This window comes from Lissotriton vulgaris, chromosome 2_1 (assembly GCF_964263255.1).
Source record: "Lissotriton vulgaris chromosome 2_1, aLisVul1.2, whole genome shotgun sequence".
Lineage (NCBI taxonomy): Eukaryota > Metazoa > Chordata > Amphibia > Caudata > Salamandridae > Lissotriton > Lissotriton vulgaris.
The window spans coordinates 716,815,255-716,840,801 of record NC_141687.1 but is presented as its reverse complement, the minus strand read 5'-3'; the positions used below and the strand labels follow the sequence as shown (position 1 = coordinate 716,840,801).

Here is a 25,547-nt window from a genome sequence, read left to right as displayed (position 1 = left end):
TCGTATTACTAAGGGTGCTTCTCTAATAAAATAGTCCTAGTTACACTCCTTTGACCATGCCTTTTTTAGAGTACCCTCTAAAACGTTTTATCCCACTTACAGTGCTAGATTGCCACCCCTATGCATGTAGGCCCCATTGTCAAAGTGTTTCTGTGCTTTGAGAATATTTGCTTATGCTTCCATTTCTACCCATGTCATATGTGCCAGCACACCTGTCTCAGCAGGGTGACTCACAATTTTTTTAATCACATACAGCTTTATGTTTGCTATCTCCTTCCTAAAATTACCTCCAAATCAATGCAAACCATATAAATTCCTCTTATTGTTTTTTTTTAAACGTCCCTCTTTTTTGCTTCCAAATGTAGACGTTATGCCATATATGGTGTTTTACTTCCCTGTGCTCAAGGATAGACGCTGTATGGAAATGTGTGTGTACTGAAATAAATGTGTACTAGAAGTACCTATGATTCAAGTACAAATGTCAATACTTAATAATAGTGTGTTTAATAGAAAAGACAACTGTACTTTCCTGATAACTTGCATTGGTGTAAAATGTATTTGGGAAAAAAACGAAACTATTAGCAAGTCAGGCATCTTCCACTTACTTTGGGAGTGTTGGAACTTGGGGATCCAGTGAAATATGGAGGTCCTCTCCCCCGACATGCCATCACTACATTTACAGCTTTAGGCATGTCACTTAGAAATCATAGGCATCGTGCCTTCAAGTCTAATTAGTTTAACTGAAGTCCATAGCCTCAACATTAAATGCATTAAAGTGCTTCGTGTGCGACTCCCCTGACTAGGTTTGATATCTCCCCCAGGGAGCCACGGCGCACAGTTTGGGAACCACTGCACTAGCCCCTTCTTTGTGCCACCACACTCAACATTGCCACGGTTCAGACTTTCAGACTTGTGTCAATGCTCTGGAATTGACCGCAGTCACACATGCCATGCTGGCCCAGTACAGGGTGGAGGGCATTGTATTGGTAAACGTCCATCCATCTAGGAAGTAAGACATTTAGCCAAACAGAAACGAGCTTCTAATAAACCCTGATTTCTGGTGAAAAGGCATCTCATGAGTAGATACAGAGATAGAGGGAGTTTGAACAAGAGAAATGACATTTCAGCTCTGTGCTGGCATGTCATGCAGGTCTCATAAATGTCATAGGGTGATGGTGGTGTGTATGTATTCGGCAGAGTTTGGCGCACATACTGTTGGGAATTTCATGCTCTTCTGCTGAGACCTGGGGAACAGGATCATCCGTGCAAGCCAAGACAATTGGGGAGAGGCATCTGAACAATAAGTACAACACAACGGCCGCCAGTGTGTGCACGTGTTTGGAAAGACTTATGTAAAATTGACAATCCGGAAGTTAAATGAGCTCTATGATTTGAAGTTCTACTGCACAACTTTATAGTGCTTTTTTGAACTTTCTGTAGAAGAGCTCTCAAGTTGTTACATATAAAGAGTAAGTATCTTATTCAGTCCTAGCTTTATTAATGGAATTCTGGGGCTTGTAGTTTATTCCATAATAATGCAAATCTGTAAGTACAAACCTGGAAAAAAGGAATTGATGAACTACTACTCGGCATTGGGAGTATTAGTTATGATTTCTACACGTGCACTTGTGTAGTCCATACTAAGAAACGTTTATAGAACCAATAGCCCTCTTGTGTTACTGACTTTAACTGTTGCTGTGATCAGCCGACAAAGTTGAAAAGCTATTCTGATTTAAAGGCCTCTGGGTTTAGTTCAGATAATTTGAGGACTGTTTATAATGAGTCGTCACGAACAGCGAGAGCTTTTAGTGAAATGTAAGCGATAGAGAGTTTCGATTCTTTACTCGAGACAGAAGAGAATGAAAACGTGTAATAGCATTACTAGTGTGTTCAAAGGGACAAGAAGAGAGTTGGAGCATATATCCCTCCATGTACCCAGAGCCATGGGCTTGAAGCAGGTGGATTGTGGATAGCTGTACGTAATTGGTCGGTAGCGTTCTAGCAGAACCCAAGTGTAGGGAAAAGTGAAAATATCACCAACAAACTGCATCACATAACTGACAGTGTCACATTCTTGTGCCCTGTCTGTGTGGAAACCCTTGGTAATTTGCTATCTCTTGATTGTTTGAGCCTCCTGCAAAAGGTGCAGCACTTCTCAACAAGCTCCCCTTGCAACACAATAATTCACAAATGCTAAAGGTCATTTGAAGCTTGCATAACTGCTCCTGATGTGTGAGTGTGACAGAAGCTTGTATTGCTTCTTCCTGTTCTGTTACTAATCTTTGTATATGGAGAAAGCTTGCAGTGCAACAGAAGGTGCTACATTTGTTCATTTTACTTGAACAGCATGCACTGCTTCTATGAATTTAGTGCATGTTCTGTGTGAGGGAAGCGTGCACTATTATCGCCAGTGCTATACCCATATTGTCTGTAAGGGAAACGTGCACTTCTGATGCCTTTGGTGTAGCTGAGCTGTTGTGTAGGAGAACCTTGTTAAAATATTTTCATTTTGCAAAATCCCAATTGATTGTCTTTGTCAATTTCTGTTGTCTTTTGTGAGCAACTTTTATGATCACATATTCTAATTCCGATTCCCTCACCCTACCTTTTTAGTCTCATCTACTTGCTTTTGTCCCCTTTTTTTTTTTTTATTAATGGCCAAGTTGGCTATATTTTTTAACGGTAAGTGTTCCAAGGGCAACTTTTAGGTGTGTTATCCCTTTTAGTACCTAAAGCAATATTTATTTTGGATGTTTGGTATTGACTCAGATGGGTGCATCTTTCTATTTCCATGTCCGACCTATGTTCTCTGCTGGGTTGCATACATTACACTGATATTTCTTGACTGCAGATGTTGCACTAGTGCGGGTACCACTAGGCACTGCCTTTTGCTGCAAAATGTATACAGATTGAGTGGTTCATACTGTTGATTTTGCACATGGCGGGTGGTGCGTATATCATGGAAAAGTTGTTTTTGTACCTAATAAATCTCTGTAATATCGAGGAAAATTGACCAAGTAATTCCCTTTGTCCTTAAAAAATGGCCGTGCACATCTGAAATTGTGGAAGGAAGTAGAAAAGCGGCAGGTAGACAAAACTCCTTCTCTGGTTTCTCTCCTTCCTCTTGATCTATTTCACCATCCACCCGATCTCCTAGTCCATGCCACTGTGAATGGCTTCTCCTATTTGTCTCCATACATGGTAGAAGGCCCATTTAAACTCTAATGTTTTCTATTGAATTCAGTTCCTGGCATGTGCATTTTCCTACCTCTACAGAGCATCAGTGTAAGACATTACATTTTCCTCCAGGTCCTGTATGGCGCACACAGGCACATCTTTAGATCTGTGTTTGTTATGGGCCCCCCGGTGCAGACCGTTACTTTGTGCCAAAAATACACTCTTTCCAATGCAGGTGCAAAATGAAATGTGTGCCCCTGTAAAGGAGCAAGCACGATAATCAAAGACCGAGAGGCCGTTCAAAGCACCACTCGATCTATTGTAAGCTGACTGCTCTGCCTTCGGAGAGGGAAATCAATAAACCTACAGCAGTGGCCCTTGAAGGCGGCTTGAGACCATGTTTGCTTGTTCCCAGAGGGGTTTTGTCGAGGGTTTCTGACTGTGCACCACTTCCCAGGTAGCAGAGAGTTGGAGTCCCCCACCCTCCTCCCGTGTACCTACATCTGTAATTTGACATTGTGGCAGAGACCAGAGCATTCTCTTACTTGCATGATGCGATGTCGCCCCGCAAATGAGAAAGCATCCTGGTGACACTGTGCAGAATGTTTATGTATTCACAGGGAATTACAAAGAGGAGTGTGCAAGCCTCTGAAGATGTGCCCCACGAGTATAAAGATAGGAGTAAATAGCAGCTGTGTGCCGACTGCACTCATGGAATCTGCCAGAATGCTTTATAGGCCTAAATGTGTCTGTCTTAATTGTTACTTATATTCAACCAGTAACATTTCCCTTGTTCCTTGTGTATAAATATAGAGTCTAATGTCTAAAACCCCTGATGCCCATTTCTGAAGCGTCAGCAAGAGTTTTGCTCACGGCAGGGCAGAGCACGTTTTGGTGGCACACTAGCAGAATCATTTCTCGTGTAAGTATCCCTTATGCCCCTTTAAAAAGCTCTATATAACCACTGCCGCCCATTCCAAGTTCAAAAGTTTGCTCTTGCTGTTTTAGTTCAGCCGATTTCCCCCCTAAAAAAGCCAGCCAGGAAACGTGTGTTTGAAGAGATGCACAAAAACTCGAAGCAGATTTGTGTTTCTGCACCTCAACCTACAATGCCATGTGGCAGCCTCTCCAAACAGAGCAGCTTTTCTCCGCCACTCTGAAAGAAGGCTACAGCTGGTAATTTCTCAAATGAGAGGGAAAGTGTTGTTCCCGCTGCTAAAGCCGCAGCGGTCGCCAGAATGCACAGAGCCGACAGAAAGGCCCGGTACCCATGGTTGCCCAGCGTGACCCGAGCCTGTGAACTGTGAAACTGTGATAACTTCAAGGACGCCACGGGAAGCGATTTGCATCCGCTGTTTGCGATTTCTTCTTGAAAAGTCAAGGCATGGTTCTTAGGAAAATGGTTAGTTGGTGGAACATTGACCCCTCTTTTATTGGGTTCGCCTTCACCACCGAGATACCATAGTGTTTGTCTATGCCATGGGACACTCAAAGGCTAACGTCCTGAAAGGGAGGCTCCAAATGTCTTTGTAACCATTAATCTCGGCGTCCTGCGCCCCCCCCTTTTTGCATGATAAAAGCTTTCACATACTTTTTTTTTGGGTGGGGGGAGAAAACAGCTGCATGCGATTTAAGAATGGGGTTTTAATGGTCATTGAAGGCCAACAAAGGCCTGCTCTGGCAAAATGAAGTGCTCTGGAGGCAATTGGTTCTTTTGTTAATTGGAAGAAAAACAAGCAGGTTGCTGAAGCAAGGGAAAGGAAACAGAAATAATTCTAGATTTAGCTATTAATTCTAAGAAATTGTGTTTACAAACTTGGGGTGATTTATGCAATGCTGCCAAACATTTTCTCTTAATAGAAACAGAGTGCCAAGAAATGCAGAACTATTTTAACTTTGTGTCTATTTATTTAAAATAAAAAAGATGTTTGGATTGTAAACAGCTTATATACAAAGGAGACTTTTTGTCTGCAAATTCGTATTTTTCTCATTTCTTGTTTTAAGCCCAGTTGAATGTTTTTAGTGTGACCATCATTGATTTTTGTCTAGATTTTTTTCACGTTTACTTCCTTGGAAGGGTTCTTGAGTAGCACTCAAATCCTGGACTTCTTCCAACTCCGCTCGCGGTCACTGTTGTTGGGTAACTTCGTAGACTTTTGATGACCCTTGTATTTTTTTGCTAGTCAGCTGCAATGTTGGAACATACTATGATGGGGACCAGGAACAATGCATTTTGTGCCCCAATGGAACATACCAAGATGAGGAAGGGCAAATAACATGTGAAACTTGTCCACGTACAGACAGCCATGGATCCCAAAAGGCAACAGGTGCTCGCAACATGTCCGAGTGTGGAGGTGAGTATGGCATCTACAATGCATGTATATGGCATCAACTATGTTTTCATTTGTCTGTCTTGCATAGCAGCTGATGTCATTTATTGCTATTGTTTGGTGTAACAGAGTGTACGTTTATTCATACGTACAAGACTACTTCCAATTTAAGAATTTAGTATGTATTTGCCAAGCTCTTCATGGCAACACCCCAGAATATCTGTCTTAAGTAAATATGCCAATCAAACCATTAATAACACTCTACCTGACATTAGTACAAGTACTGAGCTTCAAATGCAACTCCGTGAATGGTTGTGCATTTTCAGTACGCACCCCCCCGCTCTTGAACTATATGCCACTCACTTTAGGCGAAACAGAGCAGCTCTTCTCCTTAAATAAGGCATTGTAGACATAGCTGTTCAAGATAGCATTTTGTAAGTTTTGATCGTCGTTAGCCCTCACCATCTTACAAGCATGCACTGACTGCTCTGCCAGGTATCAGCCACTTAACACTTAGTTGATGGACATGTTCCAATAATCTAAAATAAAAGATTAAAATAAATACCAAGCATAGTTTAACGTGATTTAATGTTAAATTAAACTGATCACTGTGCGAAGTATTTTTTTAAATTATTTATGCATTCATTTCTACTTTAGAACATGCCTTCCATATTACTTTCCAGTTATGTTATGGTGCATGTGGATCCTTACATCCATAGCTTGTTTTGAGAATCTCCAAAAGGGGGTTTGTCAGATAATAGTTCGGCTGAATATCAGTTCTTTCGCCTTTGATGGTTTGGTCCTTGTATACAAAGCTGTCAAGTAATCACCCAAAATGTGATGCAAGAGGGGAGGAGGCAGTATATGTTGTTCTGCCCTTTCTGCGCTGATCCCCCTTATGGAGAGCATGTAAACGTTGCCCATTCATAATTGAAGTGGTTGCTCTTAGGGTCTTTTGTGGACTTTAAATAGCTTGTATGGGCTTCAAGTGAGTAATCAAGTTCAGGACTGTGCTGCATACTGTGTTTTCAAGGATATGAGGGGGACTTAGTTTGCAGACAATTTCTGAGGATACTTTGGGGATCCCTCCTCAAAAGCCCTTGTTGATGGAGCACAGGATTTTCCACCCAATCCGGCACTCAACAGAATGCTAGTTGACCGCTTTCAGAAGTGTTATTGTGTGGTTGTTTTTAAGGTTTTAAGCTTTTCTGCATTTAGTTTTTGCTCAAGAGTTTCACATTTTGCCTCTTGGGGAGACATTTGTTGATGGTGTCGCAAAAGTAGAATGTGCCTTTACAGACGTATTGGCTGCAGTTCCTAAGTGCGTACTTAGTCTATTTGTAGGCCATAGTAGAGATGGACAATATTTCATGTAGCCATATGTAATGTTGATTTGTATTTTATGTTGATGATGGGTCCAACTGGATTAAGGCTGCTTGTTGTTCCTTACTTTAGGGTACTGAGTTTTTCTCATATTAAATATCATTCTCTGTATCTTGATGGTCTAAAGATGGAGTGTTGGGTGTAGTGACATCAATGGTCATTTGCCTCTTACCCTTGATGTTGGTGGGTGCTCTCTAGCTCCAAATGGAAGTTAGAGGTTGTCCCTTGCACCTCACATTGTTAAGGGATTAAACAAGTCACAGAGTATGTTGGTGTCAGATAGCTTCTTTAATATAGGGGCACAGATTTGAACCTAGTCGCAATGACCCAGTAGTAACACATTTTTGGTGCTAGTTAAATCCTGTAGTGGGTTCATGAATGATTCTTGAATCATTGTAGAGTGGACGTTTTGTTCCTTTTGCACTTTCTCTGGGTCATTGGTTTAAAGGGAAGGGGTTGGTCACAGAGGGTCCAGTTTGGAAAATGGAGATACTCTTCGGGTGAGGGAGCCTTACTCTCTGATCTTTAATACGTCTGAAATGAAGAAGTCTCACCTTCATGAGTTTTGTCAGTGTTCACCTCCATTTTCTTCAGGGGTTGTAGGTCAACCAGTTACTTGCAGTAGTGATATTTGCAAGACTTGTGTCAAAAGCTTAATGCAGGACTCCATATACAACCAATGCCTTTTCTAATGGAAAAAAAACTCTTGCAGAAGGTAAAGCAGCTGTAGCACCTCAAGCCGTTTAGCGATATAGCCGACTTAGAAACGTCATCAATAATGAAAAGATTTCCTTGCCTAAAAATTCATAAATATATCTTGTAGCCCAGGGATATGAAAAGTTCAGGCCTCAGAAATAATACCCCCTCTTCTGACTTTTGAGAGCCCTGCTTATATGGCAGTTACATTTTATCTCGCTCAAACTTGCAGTCAGTACATTTCAAATTCTGATCAAACCGTTTTCTGTTAGCATCGCTGCATGTTTTTTTTTTCTTACTTTAAAGGGGGTTATTGTATCCAGTGCTGACATCAGATTGTTGTACACCAAAGTTGAAACCGCTCGTTATTAGCTCAATTCTGATCAAGAGCTTGTGTTTGTAAGAATGCCTTATTGAAGAATACCAAATAAATCCTGTTTTGTTGACTTAATGGTAGAAAGCAGAGGAGTAGGCTTAAAACTTAGTTCTACTGCCTCATTTAGTGGTAGTGAATATTTAACAACAGTAGCTTGTGGATGGACCAGTAGAGGTTGTCCATATATTTATGTTCATCATGTGTGAAGATAAGCAACAGAGTGTGACCCCTCTTGTGAATTGGCATTCACTGTTTCCTCAAATGCTAGTGCTGTCATGTTTTCCAGGAATTCAAGCACACGACGTGTCATGTCATCTACTAGTACGCTAAATTCTCCTCCGAATATAACCCTCTCCGCTCCAAATTGTAGATTGTGTGGTTGAGGAAATCTTACAGCAATTTGAGATTTAATCCAGTATTCTTTTTCTCCCACAAAGAGTCATTTTATTGTTAAACCCACCATACCCATGACATGTAATCGGACTCTGAAGTGTAAGCTTGTTAAACAATAGACTGTGGAAAGAATATAAAGAAAACAATCATTACTAGGATTATTGTTGCTGGTCAGTGACAGTGGACGAAAGATTGTCTTAGAGCTAAAATAAATTCACTTCATGAATTAATAGAAATGTTAATTTAGCTTTGCCTACAAACATTAGCAATCCATAGTTACAAACAATTGTCATAAATAAAAAAAAACACTTATTAAAATAGGCTGGTGGTTAGTTTAGTTTAAAACCCATAAACCTAATTCTTAAAACAAATTAGTCACCAGTTGTTCCACAATTGGGCACAATAGCTAATTATTTCAATGCAATGAAAATAATTCTTCCCAATTCTAATAGGAGTATGGAACAAGAGGATCGTTGCTTGGCCCAAAAGCTCAGATACACGTGTAAATTTCAGCAACTGCAGAAATGTACTATGAACGGTAAAATTGGTACATTCATTCAAATGACAGATCTTCACATTCACCCTTGCGCTAACTTACAGCTAACTACCAGGTTTACTGCTTCATGGTATCTAGCAGTGGTTACTGCCACTGTTAAAAAGTTCCAGACTGCATGACGTGCAAGGGAGATGAAGCAGTAACCTATACAAAAGCGTTGGCCTGCGACTCCTGACATAATTAGCCCTCACTACAGGCACTATCATTTTTGAACTTTTGGGGGGGTTGGTGGGAGACCTGTAGAAATGCAAGAGGTACAGAGTTGTCTGTTCAGAATTTTTCCACCTGTTGAAAAATGTTTTTTCTTAACAAATCACCCAGCATATGGACAAAACCAAATCTGACTCTTGTCAAGAGGTTTGTTTTTCTAAGAATGCTTTTCTCAGGTTAAATATACCCCTGGACTGCATGTAGTTTTCGGAGGCAAATACGCCCTCTTTGTTAGCTCACAGTATCTGGGTCTGGGCACAGTTCGCTATGCAAACTCTGGGAAGTGACCAAAAACTCAGCCGTGCTACGCGGAGTTCCGCAACCGCCAGAGTGGTTTAGGTCACACCGTTCGTGCTGATTTTTAGCGCTGCAAGTTTGTCCCACGCTGAAAACACAGCGCAAACGGCACCATGCGCAGCGCAAGAGGGCGCTGCTTCTTCCTGACGCTCAAGTAGATTTTCTACTCGAGTGGCAGGTTCCTCAATGCGAACGGATGGTTTTTAACGTGAGCGGTCGCGATCATCCTCGAACGTGTGTGTTGCAAAATCTCGCTGGGAGGTGGTCTAGCGTCGGATTTTCTGCACTCGCCAACTTAAAGGTGGCGAGTGGAGGGGAACAGAATTTTTTCTGAGGTCCTCATGCTCCGTGGAGTAGAGAAAACTCCAACAAACGGAGCGGAGTTCACTGCCCAGGCCTAACAGTATCCTCTTCCTATCTACAGTGGTTTGTACTTTACAACAAATACCTTCTTCGTGTGATGGATCTTCAATTTTGCAAATTCCTATATTTGAGCTGATTTCCGAATCCTAAAGGATACATTTTCCCTATAAAGTTAGGGTCACCGCCCACTTGCCCCTAAGAAAAAAAAGTTGAAAGCTTTTTGTCAGTACACCAACTTTTTTTTAATTAAACATTTGTATTACTTATTTCTGTTACAGGCTTCAATTAATAATATCCATGCAGTTTTTCAAGCTGTGTAGTGAGTAAGCTTTGATTCCAGAGACGGTGTAAATGAGCATATCACTTTAGCCATGGGACATGAATATCTTATACTATGTGAAATGACCATAGGAAAAATCAGGGGTGAAAGAATTGGCATAAAATAGGCACTGGACGGTGGGCAACTAGGGGGCTGCTACTAGTAGAAGGGTCAGGGTGCGACATGGGCAAGGAAGAGCAGTATGGGCAGTGTGGTGTGGTCTGCGCAAATAAGAGGAGGCAGGGACAAATGCTGGCTCAAGGCAAGGATGGGGCACCAGGGTGCTGGAGACCAGTATGGGGTTGTCAAGAGTATGGTCAGTAGAACTGGGGCTATGTGAAGTTATGTTCTCATGACAGGTGGGATTCATCCTGAATAATGCTTTAAAGGTTGAGCAACATGTCATCCTATTCAATTGATTGGGATATTTGCAGAGTCCTCTCGCCTTCTCTCACCAAATTGCCTTGCTTTTGGGTTCCGTCCAGCGGGGCAGCGCATTTCACCGTGCGGATGCCAGAGGGGCAGCTGAGCACGACTTTTCATGGTTAATGAACTTTTAGCTAAAAGAAGTGCCAGGCATTTGTATATTTTGAGAGTGACAGCTTCCCTGAAATCTAATCCTAGCAGTGAGTGACTTTGGTTACAGTGGTCAGGACTGCTTTCTAATAGTGAGTATGGTATGGGGAGGACCATCGGAGGGGGTGAAGGTCTGCATTGTCAGTTTGTCAGGGGGTAGTAAAGTTGAGCACCTGGGAGGAACTCATTCAGTTTAGTAGTGTTCGGGTACACTCTGTGAAAAATGGAGATATGGATATTCTTGAACCTGGTATTTCTGGAGAATAGGTGGGTATATTCTAGTGCGAGTATCCACTCTTAGTCATGAAACCCCCTTCCAAAATCTGTTTCCCTTCACTTGTGAAGCTGTGTAGGAGGGGTTAGGTTGTGTTCCCATAGGGTCTTGTACAGCCAAGTGACTTTAGTGCCATACTGAATAATAGCAATTTTTTGATCAAGTTTGCAGTTGCTGCTGGCGGATTCTCCACATATTATAGCAGACCCGCTGGAGTTGGCCTGTGCATTTCAAACTGTCCCTGGGTGATATTGTGTTTTCCACTGTGTTGTCCTAAAGATAGGAAGTGGGCACCTAAGAAAAGATCCCCAAAGGTGGATATGTTTTTGTCAAGCCAATAACACAAGTCCTTGAGATGAAAAGCCCTGCAGATGCATCTTTGGATAATCGCCGATACAGGCGAGGCAGGTTGTAATTTTGCTCTACAAGGAGGAGCTGGAGCTCATCCTCCAGTATTGGTGCGCCTTTACCAGAAACTGTGTCTCCAAGGATGCAACCATCTAGCCAGTGGGACAATCATTGGCGTTCAGCAGCTAGATGATATTGTTCGAAGGAAGGAGCTCCCAGCACACCCTGGCCAATAGACAGTTGGAGTTTATGCAGTGCTATTGGGCAGCATCCAGAACCCCAAATTAAGTCACCAAGCATGTTGTCAAGCTCACAAAGAATTTCCTAGGGGGAATGAGAGGCATGTTCACAAAGTAGTATAGGAAACACAGGGGCATTACCGACATTGATAGAGCTATTTTACCCGTTCCGGTCAGAATAGAATCTAGGATTGCAGCACAGATTGGGCACAAACCAAGTTACCCTCATAAAGGTCAGTTTCAGTATGGTATTTTTTGAACGCCAAGTACCTGAAAGCACGTTCTTCCCTAAGGACCGGGCCTCGTCTGTGGTCCGTGGATAGACCGGGAGTATGTATCCTTAACAGAAAATGCATAATTTCCCCCAGTTGGTTTGCAAGCCAGCAACGCCACGGAATTCCTACAGTGGCAATCCAATGGCAAAGCCCATGCCAGATCTCCTTGGTATTGCGAGGGGTTCCATTGCTATTGTAAAAAGCAAGGGAAAGAGGGGGCATCCCTGCCTAGTGCCCCTGTTTACAGGAAAGCAAGCCGAGAACAGCTTGCCCACTCAAAAACATGAGGCGGGTGCAGTGTATAATAGCCGGGTGGGGGTTAATAGCCATTTACTGCCACTTTTTCTAGTGAGAACTTGGAAGAGGTAGCCTCAGTCAAGTATATCTAACACCTTCTCCAGCTCCAGCACCAGGCAGGCCGAGTGGGGATATTGTGTGAAGGTCCTCTCCATTATGTGAAGTAACCTGCTAATATTTAAAAGAGTATGTGTCTAGGTAGAAAACTATTTTAGTCTGAGTGGATGAGGCCTGGGAGTATTTGTAGATATCAGTCCATGCCCAATATAACTCGTGGTCTGTAGGAAGATGGACTAGATGGATCACGGTTTGGTTTGGGGATTGAGACCAGGAATGACTCTCAAATGGCGGAGGCAGAGTTCCCACCTGCAGAGCTTCGAGGTACATCATGCCTAGGCAGGGGGACTAGGTGAGTAGAGAACGTTTTGTAGTATTCAAGAGGGCGCCCATCAAAGCCAGGGTTTTCCCTGTTGCCATGTTACGTATGGCAGATTTAATTTCTTGCTCAGTTATCGGGCCGTCAAGCTCTTGCCGGCCATTCGTAGAAGGGTGCCAGCAGCACCCGTGAGAGGCCTGTGGGTGCGGTTTTATAAATTCGATCAGTAGTTATGGAAAGCATCTAAGATGTCATTTTGGGTGTATAGGATCTTGTCAGGTACACTGTGCATGGATTTAATCGATGCTGCTTGGATATCCTGCCATACGAACCAGGTTAGTAGCTTACCAGCTTTGTCCCCCTCTCTGTGTGTCTTGAAAGTGTATGCACCATAATTCAGGTGCTGCAACTCTTCCATCGAGGCGGCGTGCTGACACATGCAGTTGTTACCGTATCAGTCTCTCGTATCACTCACAGACCTTTTTCTAATTGCGTCAGGGTCTTTTGTGTGTTTGCTGTGCGCTACTTGAGCTCAATACACACTCCTCCTATTGTGCGAATACACAAGCCCCTAGTCACCAGCTTAAAGGATTGCCAATCCACCGCTCGTGAAGAGGCAGTGTCTTGATTCTATTTAAATTACTGGATGATGTGGTCTGACAGTGTGGCTGGGAAAACAAGGTCCTCCACCATTTCACACTGAAGTTGCTTGGTCTGAACTGAAGGGATTGTCTTGCCCCAGTAGAAGTCAGCTCTTTGTGCATTATGGTCTGATAATACTTGTGTGTGGTAGTTAGTGCGAGCTGTGAGGATGACTGTAGCGCTTAAACAGACTAAGCAGCCGAGACTGATGTATTGGTTGTGGGCACAGAGTAGTGTGAGAAAACCCATGCAGTGAGGTTCTGCCATCTTCAAGCATTATCAAGTGACCTATGTGTAGGCCATCACGTCACGTTTGCTGCGATGTGAGCCGTAAGGGTCGGGGGTGATCTGTCTAAATGAGCATTGATGATGCAATTGAAGTCCTCCCAAACAACAACAACCCCCCGCCCCAAAAAAAACAAGGTAATCTGAGCCAATGTGTCTGACAGGGTAGAGAGAAAGCTAGGTTGGTCAATGTTTAGGGCATAAATACTTCCCAGGAGAAGTGCAGTCAAGTCACCCTCCACAAATGTGAACTGCCCAACACTGTCGATATCTGGGTTGAGCGGTTGAAAGAGGACTCCCACCTGCACCCAAACCAGAGCACCTCTAGCATAAGGGGAGCAGCTGGCTGAATAAAAGGAACTTAATCAGTGTTTTTGCAGTTTTAGGGTCTCAATTGTTACCATTTGTGCTTCTTGAAGGAAGATGTGTGCTCACTGCCACTTATTTAGGCTTATGCGCGACATGCATTCCACGCACAATCCAGGTAAGGAAGCGAAGTTTAGTTGAGTGGCTCTGATGATGTAAGAGGTTATGTGGTGTCCAACGGTTCAAATTACGATTTTGGTGTACTATACAGTCCCTCCACTCTCCTCGACTATGATCAGCTGGCCTCGAGGCCGTACAGTGTTTCTTGGTCACAGCTCATGACAGTAGGGGTCTTTATACACAAGCCCAATGCTGGGGACCTGCAGCAAATGGCTGCACATCCAAGTAGGTTGCAAAGCTTAAACATTTTCATGGAGGAAGGCTCAAGTTCAGTTCTTTAGGGCATGGAGTTTTGACCCATGGCTGCAACTCATTGGATCATCAGTAGGTGGATGGACTCTTGTGAGGAATGTGGGCAATGGGTGGTGCAGGCAAGTGTTTTCAGGACCCGGCTGGGGCACCTGTTTTAGGTCTGAAGGGGTCTTTGGGTACCACCACCCAAGCAGCATGTGCACTTCCAAAGTGAATAAGGGGATCGCAGGGACGGATCTATGACATGGTACAGGGGGCAGCAGATCTTTTTTTAAATGTATTTATTTACTTATTTGGTGTCACAGGAGCTCGTTCTCAGTTGGTGGGGTCATGTGATGTCTTGAAATAAGGCAGCAAATGTCAGCCTTTTGGCCAGGCTGGCATTTAGTACACTGGCAATGTCAGTCTTGAAGTGTGGACTGATCATGTCGACTAGAGCCATCAAGTCCATTATGGCTATTTTTCCAGTCCTAGGCTGAGGAAGCGTCATAAAAGAAAGAGAAGAAAGAGGCGAGAGACTGCACAGGTGTGAATGTTTTTAGCCAGCTCTCTAAAAAGCAGACTATGTCTGACCCTTCAGCGCCCTTGGATATCCCAACACCCTGATGTTAGGGCGTGCTCGCCCTTCAGTGTCCTCTGGCGTACAGTTGAAGAAGCACAGCCGGTTCCAGACCTCGCTGAGTTGCACCTGATGTTGCTTCGGTCGTAGCTCCTTCAGGGTGCGCGCTCTCCGTTACCCTCCCAGTGAGTTTCCTGTGGTCCTACCCGGGGAGGCCTAGGTCCGTCGCCACCGAGTTGATTTTCCGCTCCACAGAGGGATGAGAGGTCTCTATGACCTGCTGGATCAAATCCAGTTTGTCTGTAGGAACAGAAAGACCTAGAGGAGGGGCACGGTCCCTGCAGTCAGCCCAGGCTGCATCGAGGGTTAGTGTTAATTTATTCGTGGGGATCTTAGCACCTGTATGATGACCCATTTTTGGCGCACGGAAGCGTAAGTATCCTGATGATGATTACCTAGTGAACAGGTATCAGCTCACCAAGCACACACTAATTTCATCCAGAGGAATCTGGGACCCTCCAGTCGACAGTTGCAGTCGTCAAAAGCACAGAAGTGCAAGGGAGAATAGGCTTTGTCCCACCAATTGCACCGAACACCATGCTAAGGTACCAGTGCAAGCTTGGTGGCCCTCAATACAGCCCAGGGCTTCCTAGGCAGGGTGTGCCCTGTGTACTGGAGGATACAAAGGTGAGAAAGCCTGAGATGCCATTGGAGATATCAGGAGCTAAGGAGCATAGACAATGTCCAGTGAGGCAGCCCTCGTTATGGTACAGGGCAGGTGAAAGGAGTTATAAGGAGCGTGATGCTCACGGTGAACAGGCCCGTGTGACGGGTGAGACAATGTTAAGGGTACAGCAGTTTGCACAGGTTGCAGATAGGTGTGGTGGACCAGCTCAGCATGAGGATGTCCGGTTCCAGGGCAAGGAGAAACTGTGCAGCAGCATCCTGACCCTTGATACTGGGCAGTCTGTTGGCTAGGTAGGCCGCAGAGGTTAGGGCGGTTGTTAACAACCTAAAGCAGTGCTAGGCTCCAGACCTGGGCACCAAACGAGAAGTGGGCTCCTGTGCACCAGGGAAGTCGCCGCACTTGGAGTAGAAGAGGGATGGTCCGCCACCGCCCGTAAGGCGGCAGGGACAGGTAGCAGGCACCACCCAGTGGTATATGGCCTGGCTCTGACACCTAAGGAGTGCCCTCTGAAAATCACTGCATCACAGGGTACAGGGCTGGACGGGGCCAGAGTCCAGTGGCAAGCGCGGTGCGGGGACTGCAAGCGGAGACAAGGGAGGGCAGGCTCATCTCCAATGCGGTGCTCGCCAGAGCCATTACAGAACTGGAGATCTTACAGATGCGCCCACCAGGTACCACCGCCTCTGACTGGAACCCGCTTAATTTGGATGGCAGCTAGCAGGATTGACTGGATATGGCTATGAGTAGGAGTTGGGCCGTTGGGTCCAGATCTCTCCCAGTGTGCGTCTGTCAGCTTGGACGACCTGACCACACACCCCTCAGTACATCAACTTATAGCTACAGAATCTGTTGAAAACTCCTAGTTTAAGTTATTGATCTTCAATGCTGCAAAATATAATATACCAGAGTTTACCAAATACAAATGTCAGTGATCCTAGTGATAGTTATTGTTCTTCGAAGCTGGAAAATATAATGGCACTGAGTACACAGTTTATGTACCTACATGCTAGGGTAACCGATTCAGGCTACAACGTGCATGCACATCTATGTGGATCAAAGACATAAACCAAAAATGGTGCACCTCAATAGTAAAAACCTCAGTTATGCCTCACTGCCTTGTCACCCACTGCAATTGTAAAGTTTTTTTCTAGTTGGCCAGAGGAGACTGTGCTTACCCCTGCTAACCAGTAGTAAAGTGCTTGTCTGTCCCTTTTAATCATGATACAATTGGTATACATAATTGGCGCTTTTAATTTACTTTTAAGTTCCTAGTAAATGGTACTACAGTTACTCAAGGCCTGTAAATTACATGCTACCAGTGAAGGTGAAAAATGTATGTATATTCAGTGATGCAGATCCACCACCTAATCTGTGGTTCCTTGAACTACCCTATCTGATTGGGAGGATGTAACCTGAAGAAAAAATTGTGTACACCATTTTAGGATTCACTGACTCGGACTGTGTCCTAGGAAATAACAAAAACATACAAGGGGGTAGGGGTACGTTAACCCCCCCATTGCCTGATGGAGAGGGAGTATTTTTCTGCAATTCTGTTAAACCACAGATCCACCACAACATCCCGTGCGGCCCCTGTGTAAATTTGCAGAAAGACTGCTGACCCACGGTGTCACAAAAAAAGGACATGGTGGAGCATTGCTCAAATATCGGGGATGGAGATCTGACTTACGGGCACTACATCAGCAATAATGTGGCGAAAGCAATCTAAGGATTTGGGCTACAGTCCGAAGTACTAGAAAAAAGGTTAGAAACGATATAAGGGGGTTACATCACTCATAACATCTTCTATGATATAATTGGTAACATCCCTGCAGCATCTAAAATTATATTATTTATGACAACACTATGCATGGCAGGGGCACGAGTTATAGTTACTTTAGGGCACGGGTTATAGATTTTATTATTTTTTTTAAAGACCTTTATTCACACTTGGTTAAGTACACGGCATGATGCCTACAACCCGGAGGCCGGCAGCGTATTCATTAGAGCAGGGATCGTTTAACACAGCCAGTTACCGACACCCTCCCGGTCCGGTGGCGTTTGTGAGGTAGTGTGTGTAAATGCAGTGTACAACAGGATTATATGATCATTAGCGAGTGTTCTGGGTAAACACAGGCCTTTACTGTTTTATTCTTTTCTAGTAAACAAACCAAAACAATGCGTACACAGATCACATCAGGCACATGGAGCACACCGTAGATCAAACTAAGGAGTTGCGGTGCAGCACTAGCAAAGGAAGTATGGCGGCTATATTCAAGAACATTATTTCTCTGTCTCAGGCGTGGGGTGTCTGGGATGGGGTGGTTCACAGATACCTCCTCTGTACTCGTTCCAATTGTTCCAGATCTCCCCCCATTTATTGGGGCATCCCCGGGCCACATACACACTCTTCTCATGCAGCATGCACCAGTCCATGTCACGTTTCCACTCGATGAGGCGCGGTGGTGTGGCCGCCCCCCAGAGTCTAGCTATGTTGCGTTTAGCCACCATTTGGCCAAGCGTTGCCCAGATCCTGCCCCTTGCCGGTAAATCCGTCAGCTCCCAAATGTTGAGGAGACAGCGCTTCGCCTCTGGGCGTATCTCTACCTCCCACACCTCCTGCATACAGTGGGTCACCCTTACCCAGAACGTTTACAACAGTGGGCACTCCCACAGCATGTGGAAGAAGGTGCCAACTAAGCCACACCCCTTCCTACACTGGTCATTCTCACTTCTACCCATGCTCTGGAGCCTGGTACACGATATATACACCCGGTGGAGGATTTTGAGTTGAACAAGTCGCAGCCGCGACGAAATGGCTACCTCCTTAGGGGAGGCTAACGCGCTCCTCCACTCCTCCTCATCTATTTCCAGGCCGTCTGCCTCCCACCTCCCTTTAAGGCCCAAGAGCAGGTCGGGAAGGTTATTTATCAACTTCTTATATGTGAGCGAGATGGCATGTTCTTGTATTAGGCCATCCAACAATCTGTCTTCGAGGGGGGAGGCCTGGGGGGGCACTGTACCCTGAAGGATATGCTGTTGCAGGGCGTGACATATTTGAAGGTAACTGAAGTATTCCGTGTCCGCAAGCTCGTATGTGGTCTGTAGGTAGGAAAAGGATCTGATCCCTCCAGAGAACCAAAGGTCCCCACCCGGGAAATGCCGATCAGGTCCCAGTTTCTAAACCCTTTAGAGCGACCTAGGAGGCGGAGTCGTTCAGAGGCCCAAAGCGGGGTGGCCATGGTAAGTGTGTTGTGCCATCCCATGATCCGTTGGACCCTGTGCCACAGTTGCACCGAGTGGAGTGTGGGCCCCGTCAGAGCGTGCCTGCCCGGTCGTGAGTAAAGCGCATCTTCATAGTTCCCTCCCGGTAGTAGCCACCTATCCATCCCATATCCCGGGTCGTTACCGTCACTATAGGTGCCCTGGTTGATCGCCGAGAGGTGCGCCGCCCAGTAGTACCTACGGATGTCAGGCAAGGCTATACCCCCGTCGTACCAGCCCAGTGTCAATTTCTGCAGCGCTATCCTAGGCGCCCCATACCACAGGAGGGTTCGCTGAGCCGCCTCCACTGCAGTGAAGTAGGTGGGTGGGACAAGGTCTGGGTAGTTCTGTAGGGCGTAGAGAAAGCGATGCAGTGCCATCATCTTAAATAGCGCCCCACGGCCCAGCTGCGACACGGGGAGCTTCTGCCAGGCAGCGGAGTTACGCTGGAGCCTCCGAAGGGGCGGAAGCAGATTGCGTTCATACATTGCCTTCTTATCCTTGGACATGAAGATGCCCAGGTACGTGAAACCTTCGAGTGCCACCTGTATAGGACAGTTTCGCGGCAGGATTGGGATGTCTCCGTAGAGAACATACAGGTGAGACTTGCTCCAGTTGATGCTGTACCCGGAGTTCCTGCCAAAGTTGGTGAAGATGTCTAGGGCCACTATTAGTGATTTCCTGGGGCGGGAGAGGTAAAGGAGGATGTCGTCCGCGTATAGGGAGATTCTATCCTCCCAGCCATCTGTCCACTGGAGTCCTTTCAGGGAGACATCCTGTCTAATCCAGGTGGACAGAGGCTCCAAAGAGAGGGCAAATAAGAGAGGCGAGAGCGGACATCCCTGGCGCGTCCTCCTTCCCAGTGCGAACATCTCAGACACCTTGTTGTTCACGACCACCTGTGCCAGCGGTTCCGAGTAAAGGAGTCGAACCCAGGCAATGAATCTGAGTCCGAACCCGAGTTTACGGAGGACCGCCATCATATACGGACACTCGAGAGTGTCGAAAGGCATGGTGGCGTCTAGCGAAACCACCATTGCGTCTTCAGTCAAAGTGTGGCTTCTCCCCAGGACCCCGTTGAGTCTACGGAGGTTGAGTGCCGTATTTCGGCGGGGCATGAAGCCCGACTGGTCTGGGTGGACCAAGGTGTGAAGGACCGGCTGGAGTCTGTTCGCCAGGACCTTCGCCAGGATTTTGGGTTCCGCATTTAGCAGGGAGATGGGCCTGTATGAGGTACACAAATCCCTGGGTTTGCCTTCTTTGGGAATTGTGACGATCGTCGCGAGCCTTTGGTCCCTGGGCAGCGTCCCAACCTACTTGCTTTCGTCAAACATACGTTTGAGATGAGGGCTGAAGCCCTCCGGTTTGAGCTTATAGAACTCGATCGGGAGACCATTTGGCCCGAGTGCCTTCACAGGGTGCAGATCCCTGATAGCACGCTCCAGTTCCTCTGTGGTGAGCGGTCCATCTAGGAGGTCGCGTTCCGTATCGGAGAGGGAGGGCATTTTTAGGTCCGCCAATAGGTCAATGGAGTCTTCCTCTGGGCAGTCTGACCCCTTACTGTAAATCATTTGGAAGTGACGGGCAAATGCCGCTACTATATCTTGCGGTTCAGTGAGTAACATGCCTGTCTCCGACCGCAATTCCGCTACTACTCCATTGGCTTGCTGCTTTTTATCGAGCCATGCGAGTAGCTTGCCCGCTTTGTCTCCTTGGTCGTAAATCCTGGCCACCTTAGAGGCTACTATATTCTTTGCCTTATCAGTTGACACGTCCCGATATTCAGCCGTTTTAAGGGCAAGTCGGTGACGCGCCCCGTCGTGTCCGCCGAGCGCACGGCCTCTTCCAGTTCAGCTAGGTCAGTCTCAATCGCGACCAGTTGTGCCTCCCTCCCTTTTCGTCTACCCGCAATTGCTGAGAGAGCCTCTCCCCTGAGGACTGTTTTGAATGCCTCCCAGAGTGTGGTCGCCGAGTCCACTGAACCGACGTTGCTGGTGAAGTAGTTATCTATTGAGCTGGCCAGTGTGTTACGTAGGTCTTCGTCACAGAGGTGCCAGGCATTGATTGGTGCCACACACCCCTCTCGCTTGTTGCCCATTGTGAAGTGGGCCATGACTGGTGAATGGTCGGATATACCCCTCGCCAGGTGGGTCGCTGCATGTACCACGGTGTCTCGGTGTAGCGGAGTGAGGATGTAGTCTAGGCGGGAGAAGGAGCGGTGCGGCCCCGAAAAGAATGTGTACTGTTCGTCCGTAGGGTGCGCCATGCGCCACACATCTGTGAGGCCGAACGTGTCTAGGAAGTCACCCAGCCATCTCTGCCCCTGTGGTGTGTCCCTTGGTGGGTGCCTGTCCAATGTACCGGATACAACGCATTAAAGTCTCCCCCTATGAATAATCGCCCCTCCGGGAGGGACAGAAGGAGTTTCCCTAGGTCAGTGTATGCCTGAGACTGAAGACCCGGTGGGATGTAGCTCGATACCAAAGTAAGCCCGTGGCCCTCCCATGTGCCTGAGACCGATGCAAACCTACCCTGTGGGTCACTCGTTGTGTGTCTAATCAGGAGGGGGAGGTTGCGCCGGAGGAGGATGCCCACCCCCCTTGATCCTGAAGTAAAGCCAGAGTGGGCCACCAGATTGTATCCATATCTGTTCAGTGCATGACAGGTGTTGCCCAGCAGGTGAGTTTCTTGGAGCAACACCGCGTCAGGGAGGTGGCGCTTGATGAATTGTGTCAAATTTTAAACGATTGTACATAAGTAAAACTGGTATGTTTTTCTTTTTATTATATGTATGTATATGTATTTGTGCAATCTTTTATGGCAAATTGCCGAAATAAAGAAATAATGAATGAATTGCAGCACCATTGTTCGCTTAAGCTTATCCCCCAGCCCGTTTACATTCCAAATTAGTACCTTGATACTTTTTTCCCCAGTGTTTAGCCATAACCTTTCCTTACGATCTGAAAAGGACTTGTGTGCCGTGCCTGCCATTGTGATTCTCCAGTGTCTGTGCCTTGCAAGTGTGAACAAACAACCACAACAGAATTGTCAGAGTGCCATGACATCCCTCCTTCCCCTTTCCCTCTCCTCCTCCCACCCTACCTCGGTCTTAACCCACCCCCCCAACTGGCAAACACCCCCCCTCCCCGCCCCCCTCCCTGCTCCCCTGCTCCGTAGGTTTGAAACTACCCACATCCCCAATTAGCAGAGTGCCTTTCACCCCGAACTACCCTAGGAGTCTGAGTGACCCGTCCTCCCTCCTGGTGTACCTTCTTCCAGGTGCGTGTGCTGGTCCGGCCCCACCCACCGCCCGAATCCCTCCCCCCCAACAATAATGCACGTAGTCTATGCATCAGGTCTACAGGTCGGTGTGACTGGCGTCATTCCCCCGCATTGTCTCTAAGTGGAGCCCCCACCCCAATATTGTGTGGTCCCCCCAAGTTTGTTCCAAAAACCCCCAATGCAGTTTACCACTCATTCACGGAGGGGCCCCTCAGTCTTGCGTCCAGCTGCACCCCGTTGAGTGTCCCATCTCGGGCTTGCTGAGCGGGATCTCCAGGAGCGCTGACTCTGTCTGTCCTGTTCCGATCTCCCCGCCATTGATTCCGGAGATCCGCCGCAGGTGTCTCTCCAATCTTTGCCCTCTGTCCCTTCTCCACCTGCCGGCGACTCTCTGTCTATCCAGTCTTGCACCTCCTGTGGTGTTGTGAAAAAGAAGGCCTTTCCTCTGGAAAGGACCTTGAGTTTGGCCGGGAAGAACATATACTTGATGCCTCTGTCTCTCAGCGCCGCCTTGACTCCCGCAAAGGATCGCCTCTCTCTCTGTACCTGGAGGGTTAAGTCCGGGAAAACCCGTATTGCGGCGTTCTCATAGTGCAGGTCTCCGGTTTGCCTGGCCGCCTGTAGAATTGCATCCCTGTCCCTATAGTTAAGGATCTTAGCAATTATTGTCCGTGGCGGCGCCCCTGGTTTTGGCTTAGGGATGGGTGCCCTGTGTGCTTGTTCGACTGTAAATATTTTGGACAGACGCTTGGGCTTGAGGTGATTGAGGATCAGTTCCTCAACAAAGAGTTCGGTGCTGGGCCCCTCGATTTCTTCCGGCACGCCAACCAGGCGTATGTTGCTTCTTCGGGCCCTTCCTTCTTGATCCTCCAGCCGGAGCGCCATCTGTCTGTGCTGGTGGACCAGATCGTCAACCCGCTTTTCCAGCTGTTTTGTAGAAGTCCGCAGTTCTACAATGTCCGCCTCGTTCACTTTGTTTTTTTCAGACGTCTTATTGAGGTCCGTGCGTAGGAGGTTGACTTCTATAGATATTTTGTCTATCTTAGTCTCCAGGGTCGCCCCCAGTGATTGTATGGCCGTCATGATGCTGGTCAGGGATGGTTCTTTCTGGCCCTGTGGGTCACTGGCTGGCACTTCCGTTCGCTGTGCGCCCCTCTGGACCGTGTCTTTGTCGAGGTTATTGGACTGAGTAGAAGTTCCTTGTTTAGGCCGCATCTCTGCCTACTAATATCACTGGGCCCCATATGAAGCGATCCAGGAGCTCAGGACTAGTCTGCGATTGCTCCCTGTCTGCCCCAGGGCACGGTCTCGGAGAGGTGGGATTGGCCGGGGCGTTCTGTTCCCCTTTGGTTGCGACCGTGGGATCCCTGACGTCGTGGTGGTTACCGGGCACAGTGACTTTTAACCGGCTCCTGCCTAGCGGCGCTGTAATGGCGCTCCCAGCGCGGCTACCAGCCACGAGGCCCACTCGTTCTGGGCGTACGGTGCCCGTTGCATGAAGCCCAGCAGCACCGTCCCAGGCGGCACTCAGATGTTTATCAGTATGCGGGGCTGTGACTGGTCACTGGGCTGGAGACTGACCACCAGGGTGTGGGCCAGAGCGCGGGCTGCTTGTTCCCTCCACGCCCACTGTAGCCTAGCTGGGTCCGGCCCACCGTCTGCGTGGGGGGTCTCCCCAGTACCTCGGCTAAGGCACACTGTCCGTTTGCCCTCCGGTATTATGACCCCTTGTAGTGAGGCTGTCCCCCGCCGAGGCCTCGCACTCTCTTGTAGCCCACCTGATATTGTCGCAGAATCGTAGGCCGCAAGCCGGGGACTCTCCTGCTGGTGTGGCCAGTGTCCTTCCACTGCCGATGCAGGACCACCCTAGCCGCCGCCTCCGGGGCCGGCACTCAGTCTTGGTGCCAAACGTGCCCCCTATGTCAAGGCCGGAAACGGGAGTACTCGGCCAGGCCTCTGGTGTAATGGCGGTCCCCCGCCGATATGTCGCGTTCTTCCGTGGTCCGTGGGGTCACGCCGTGAAGCGTCCAGGCCGCAAGCCAGGGACTCTCCTGGTGGGGTGGCCGGCAGCCGTGCGTTGCCGAGCTGCGCCCACCACCAGGCCGTCACTTATCGATCCGGCGACCGGCACTGGCTCCAATCTCGCCCCCTGTGGTAGTCCAGCAGTGGGAGCGGCAGGGGGGGCCTCCCCTATCGCCTCGGACCCCCGCCGAGGCGTCACGTTATCCTATGGCTCCCAAGGTCGCGCCGTCCTGCACCCAGGCCGCAAGCCGGGGACTTTCCTAAAGGAGTGGCCGGCGGCCGTGCACTGCCGGTCCTGGCTTTCTCTGGGGCCGTCTCACTCAGGCTCTGTGTTCAGCGGTGGTGCCTCGTAGCGGGACCGGATGTTCCCCTACCGCCCGGGGCACAGAAGCTTTGAGCGGATTTAGGCCAGATTTATGGATGTTGGGGGTTCAGATGATCGGAGCAGTCGAATCAGGCGGCCATCACTGCCGGCGCCTAGCCACGCCCCACGGGTTATAGATTCTTGAAATAACTGTAACTGGTGCATTTCAGTGGTTTTGTTAATTTAAAACAGTATGTTTTAACTGACATTTTTACCTAACTGCAATGTCTCTTTAACCTCTGCTTTATATATGTATGTATGTATATAGGTATATATATATATATATATATATATATATATATATATATATATATATATATATATATATATATATATATGAAACAAAGTCAATAGCTAGGGAAAATCTCTTGCAATATAGGAACAAAGACAAGGCTATAGGGGTAGAACAGACACAAATCAGGATTATCCTTGGGTTTTCTAAACAACAGAAACAAATCAGGGAAATAGTCTGTAAAAATTGGCCTATTATCAAAGGTGAGCGGATAATAGGAGGATCCATGCCCTGAATGCCGTCGATAACCTTTAGGAGAAATTACAATATGGGCTCTTCTTTGGTAAGAAGCAACTTCCAGTCCAAAAGAAAAGCACCATGGTTGGCGGCAAGAACAGGCTTTTATAAATGTGCTGTATGCAAAGCATGTCAGCACGGGATCAACACTACCAGTTATACCCCGGCCTGCAGAATAGGACAAATCATCACATGCAAATCTGATTTTGCGATGTACGTGCTTACCTGCAGTTGCAACCTGCGGTATATAGGGAGCACTAAATTGTCCGTGCATAAGAGTATTTCAGCATATCCGGGCAATTTGAAACAAAGATGATAGCTACCCGGTAGCACGGCATTTTCAGCAGAGCAATAACAGTGACCCAAAATATTTGAAGTATTTTGCAATAGATACTATCACGCCTCAGGGGAGGGGGGGCGACAGGGAGAGCAAACTGAGGAGATTGGAAACATCATACATATTCAGGCTCGATTCGAAGCACCCCAACGGCCTCAATACCAGTGAGGACCTTTACACCTTCTTATGATCACTAGTGCAAAAGAACTTGAAGGTTAACACATTATAGGGAATATATTTATACTACAAAAGAGCTATGAGGATATGAAATGTACAGGAAATAGATATGGGATAGTGCAGGAAGATGTTCATATCATTCACCATGTGTAAATATGTGTATATATATGAAATATTG

The 25,547-nt window shown here is 47.0% G+C and overlaps 1 protein-coding gene across 8 annotated transcripts in view; it reads left to right on the top strand.

Annotated features, from left to right (window-relative positions):
• Window positions 1-25,547, top strand: part of SCUBE2 (signal peptide, CUB domain and EGF like domain containing 2) — a 669,241-nt gene that overhangs the window by 556,365 nt on the left and 87,329 nt on the right. For 6 of the 8 annotated variants that reach the window (XM_086955987.1, XM_086955986.1, XM_086955983.1 and 3 more), the window contains one exon: window positions 5,361-5,531. The exons of the other annotated variants lie outside the window; for them this stretch is intronic. In XM_086955987.1, the coding sequence (XP_086812113.1) occupies window positions 5,361-5,531 (171 nt within the window). The remainder of the gene's footprint in view (window positions 1-5,360; window positions 5,532-25,547) is intronic. 8 annotated transcript variants of the gene reach the window in all.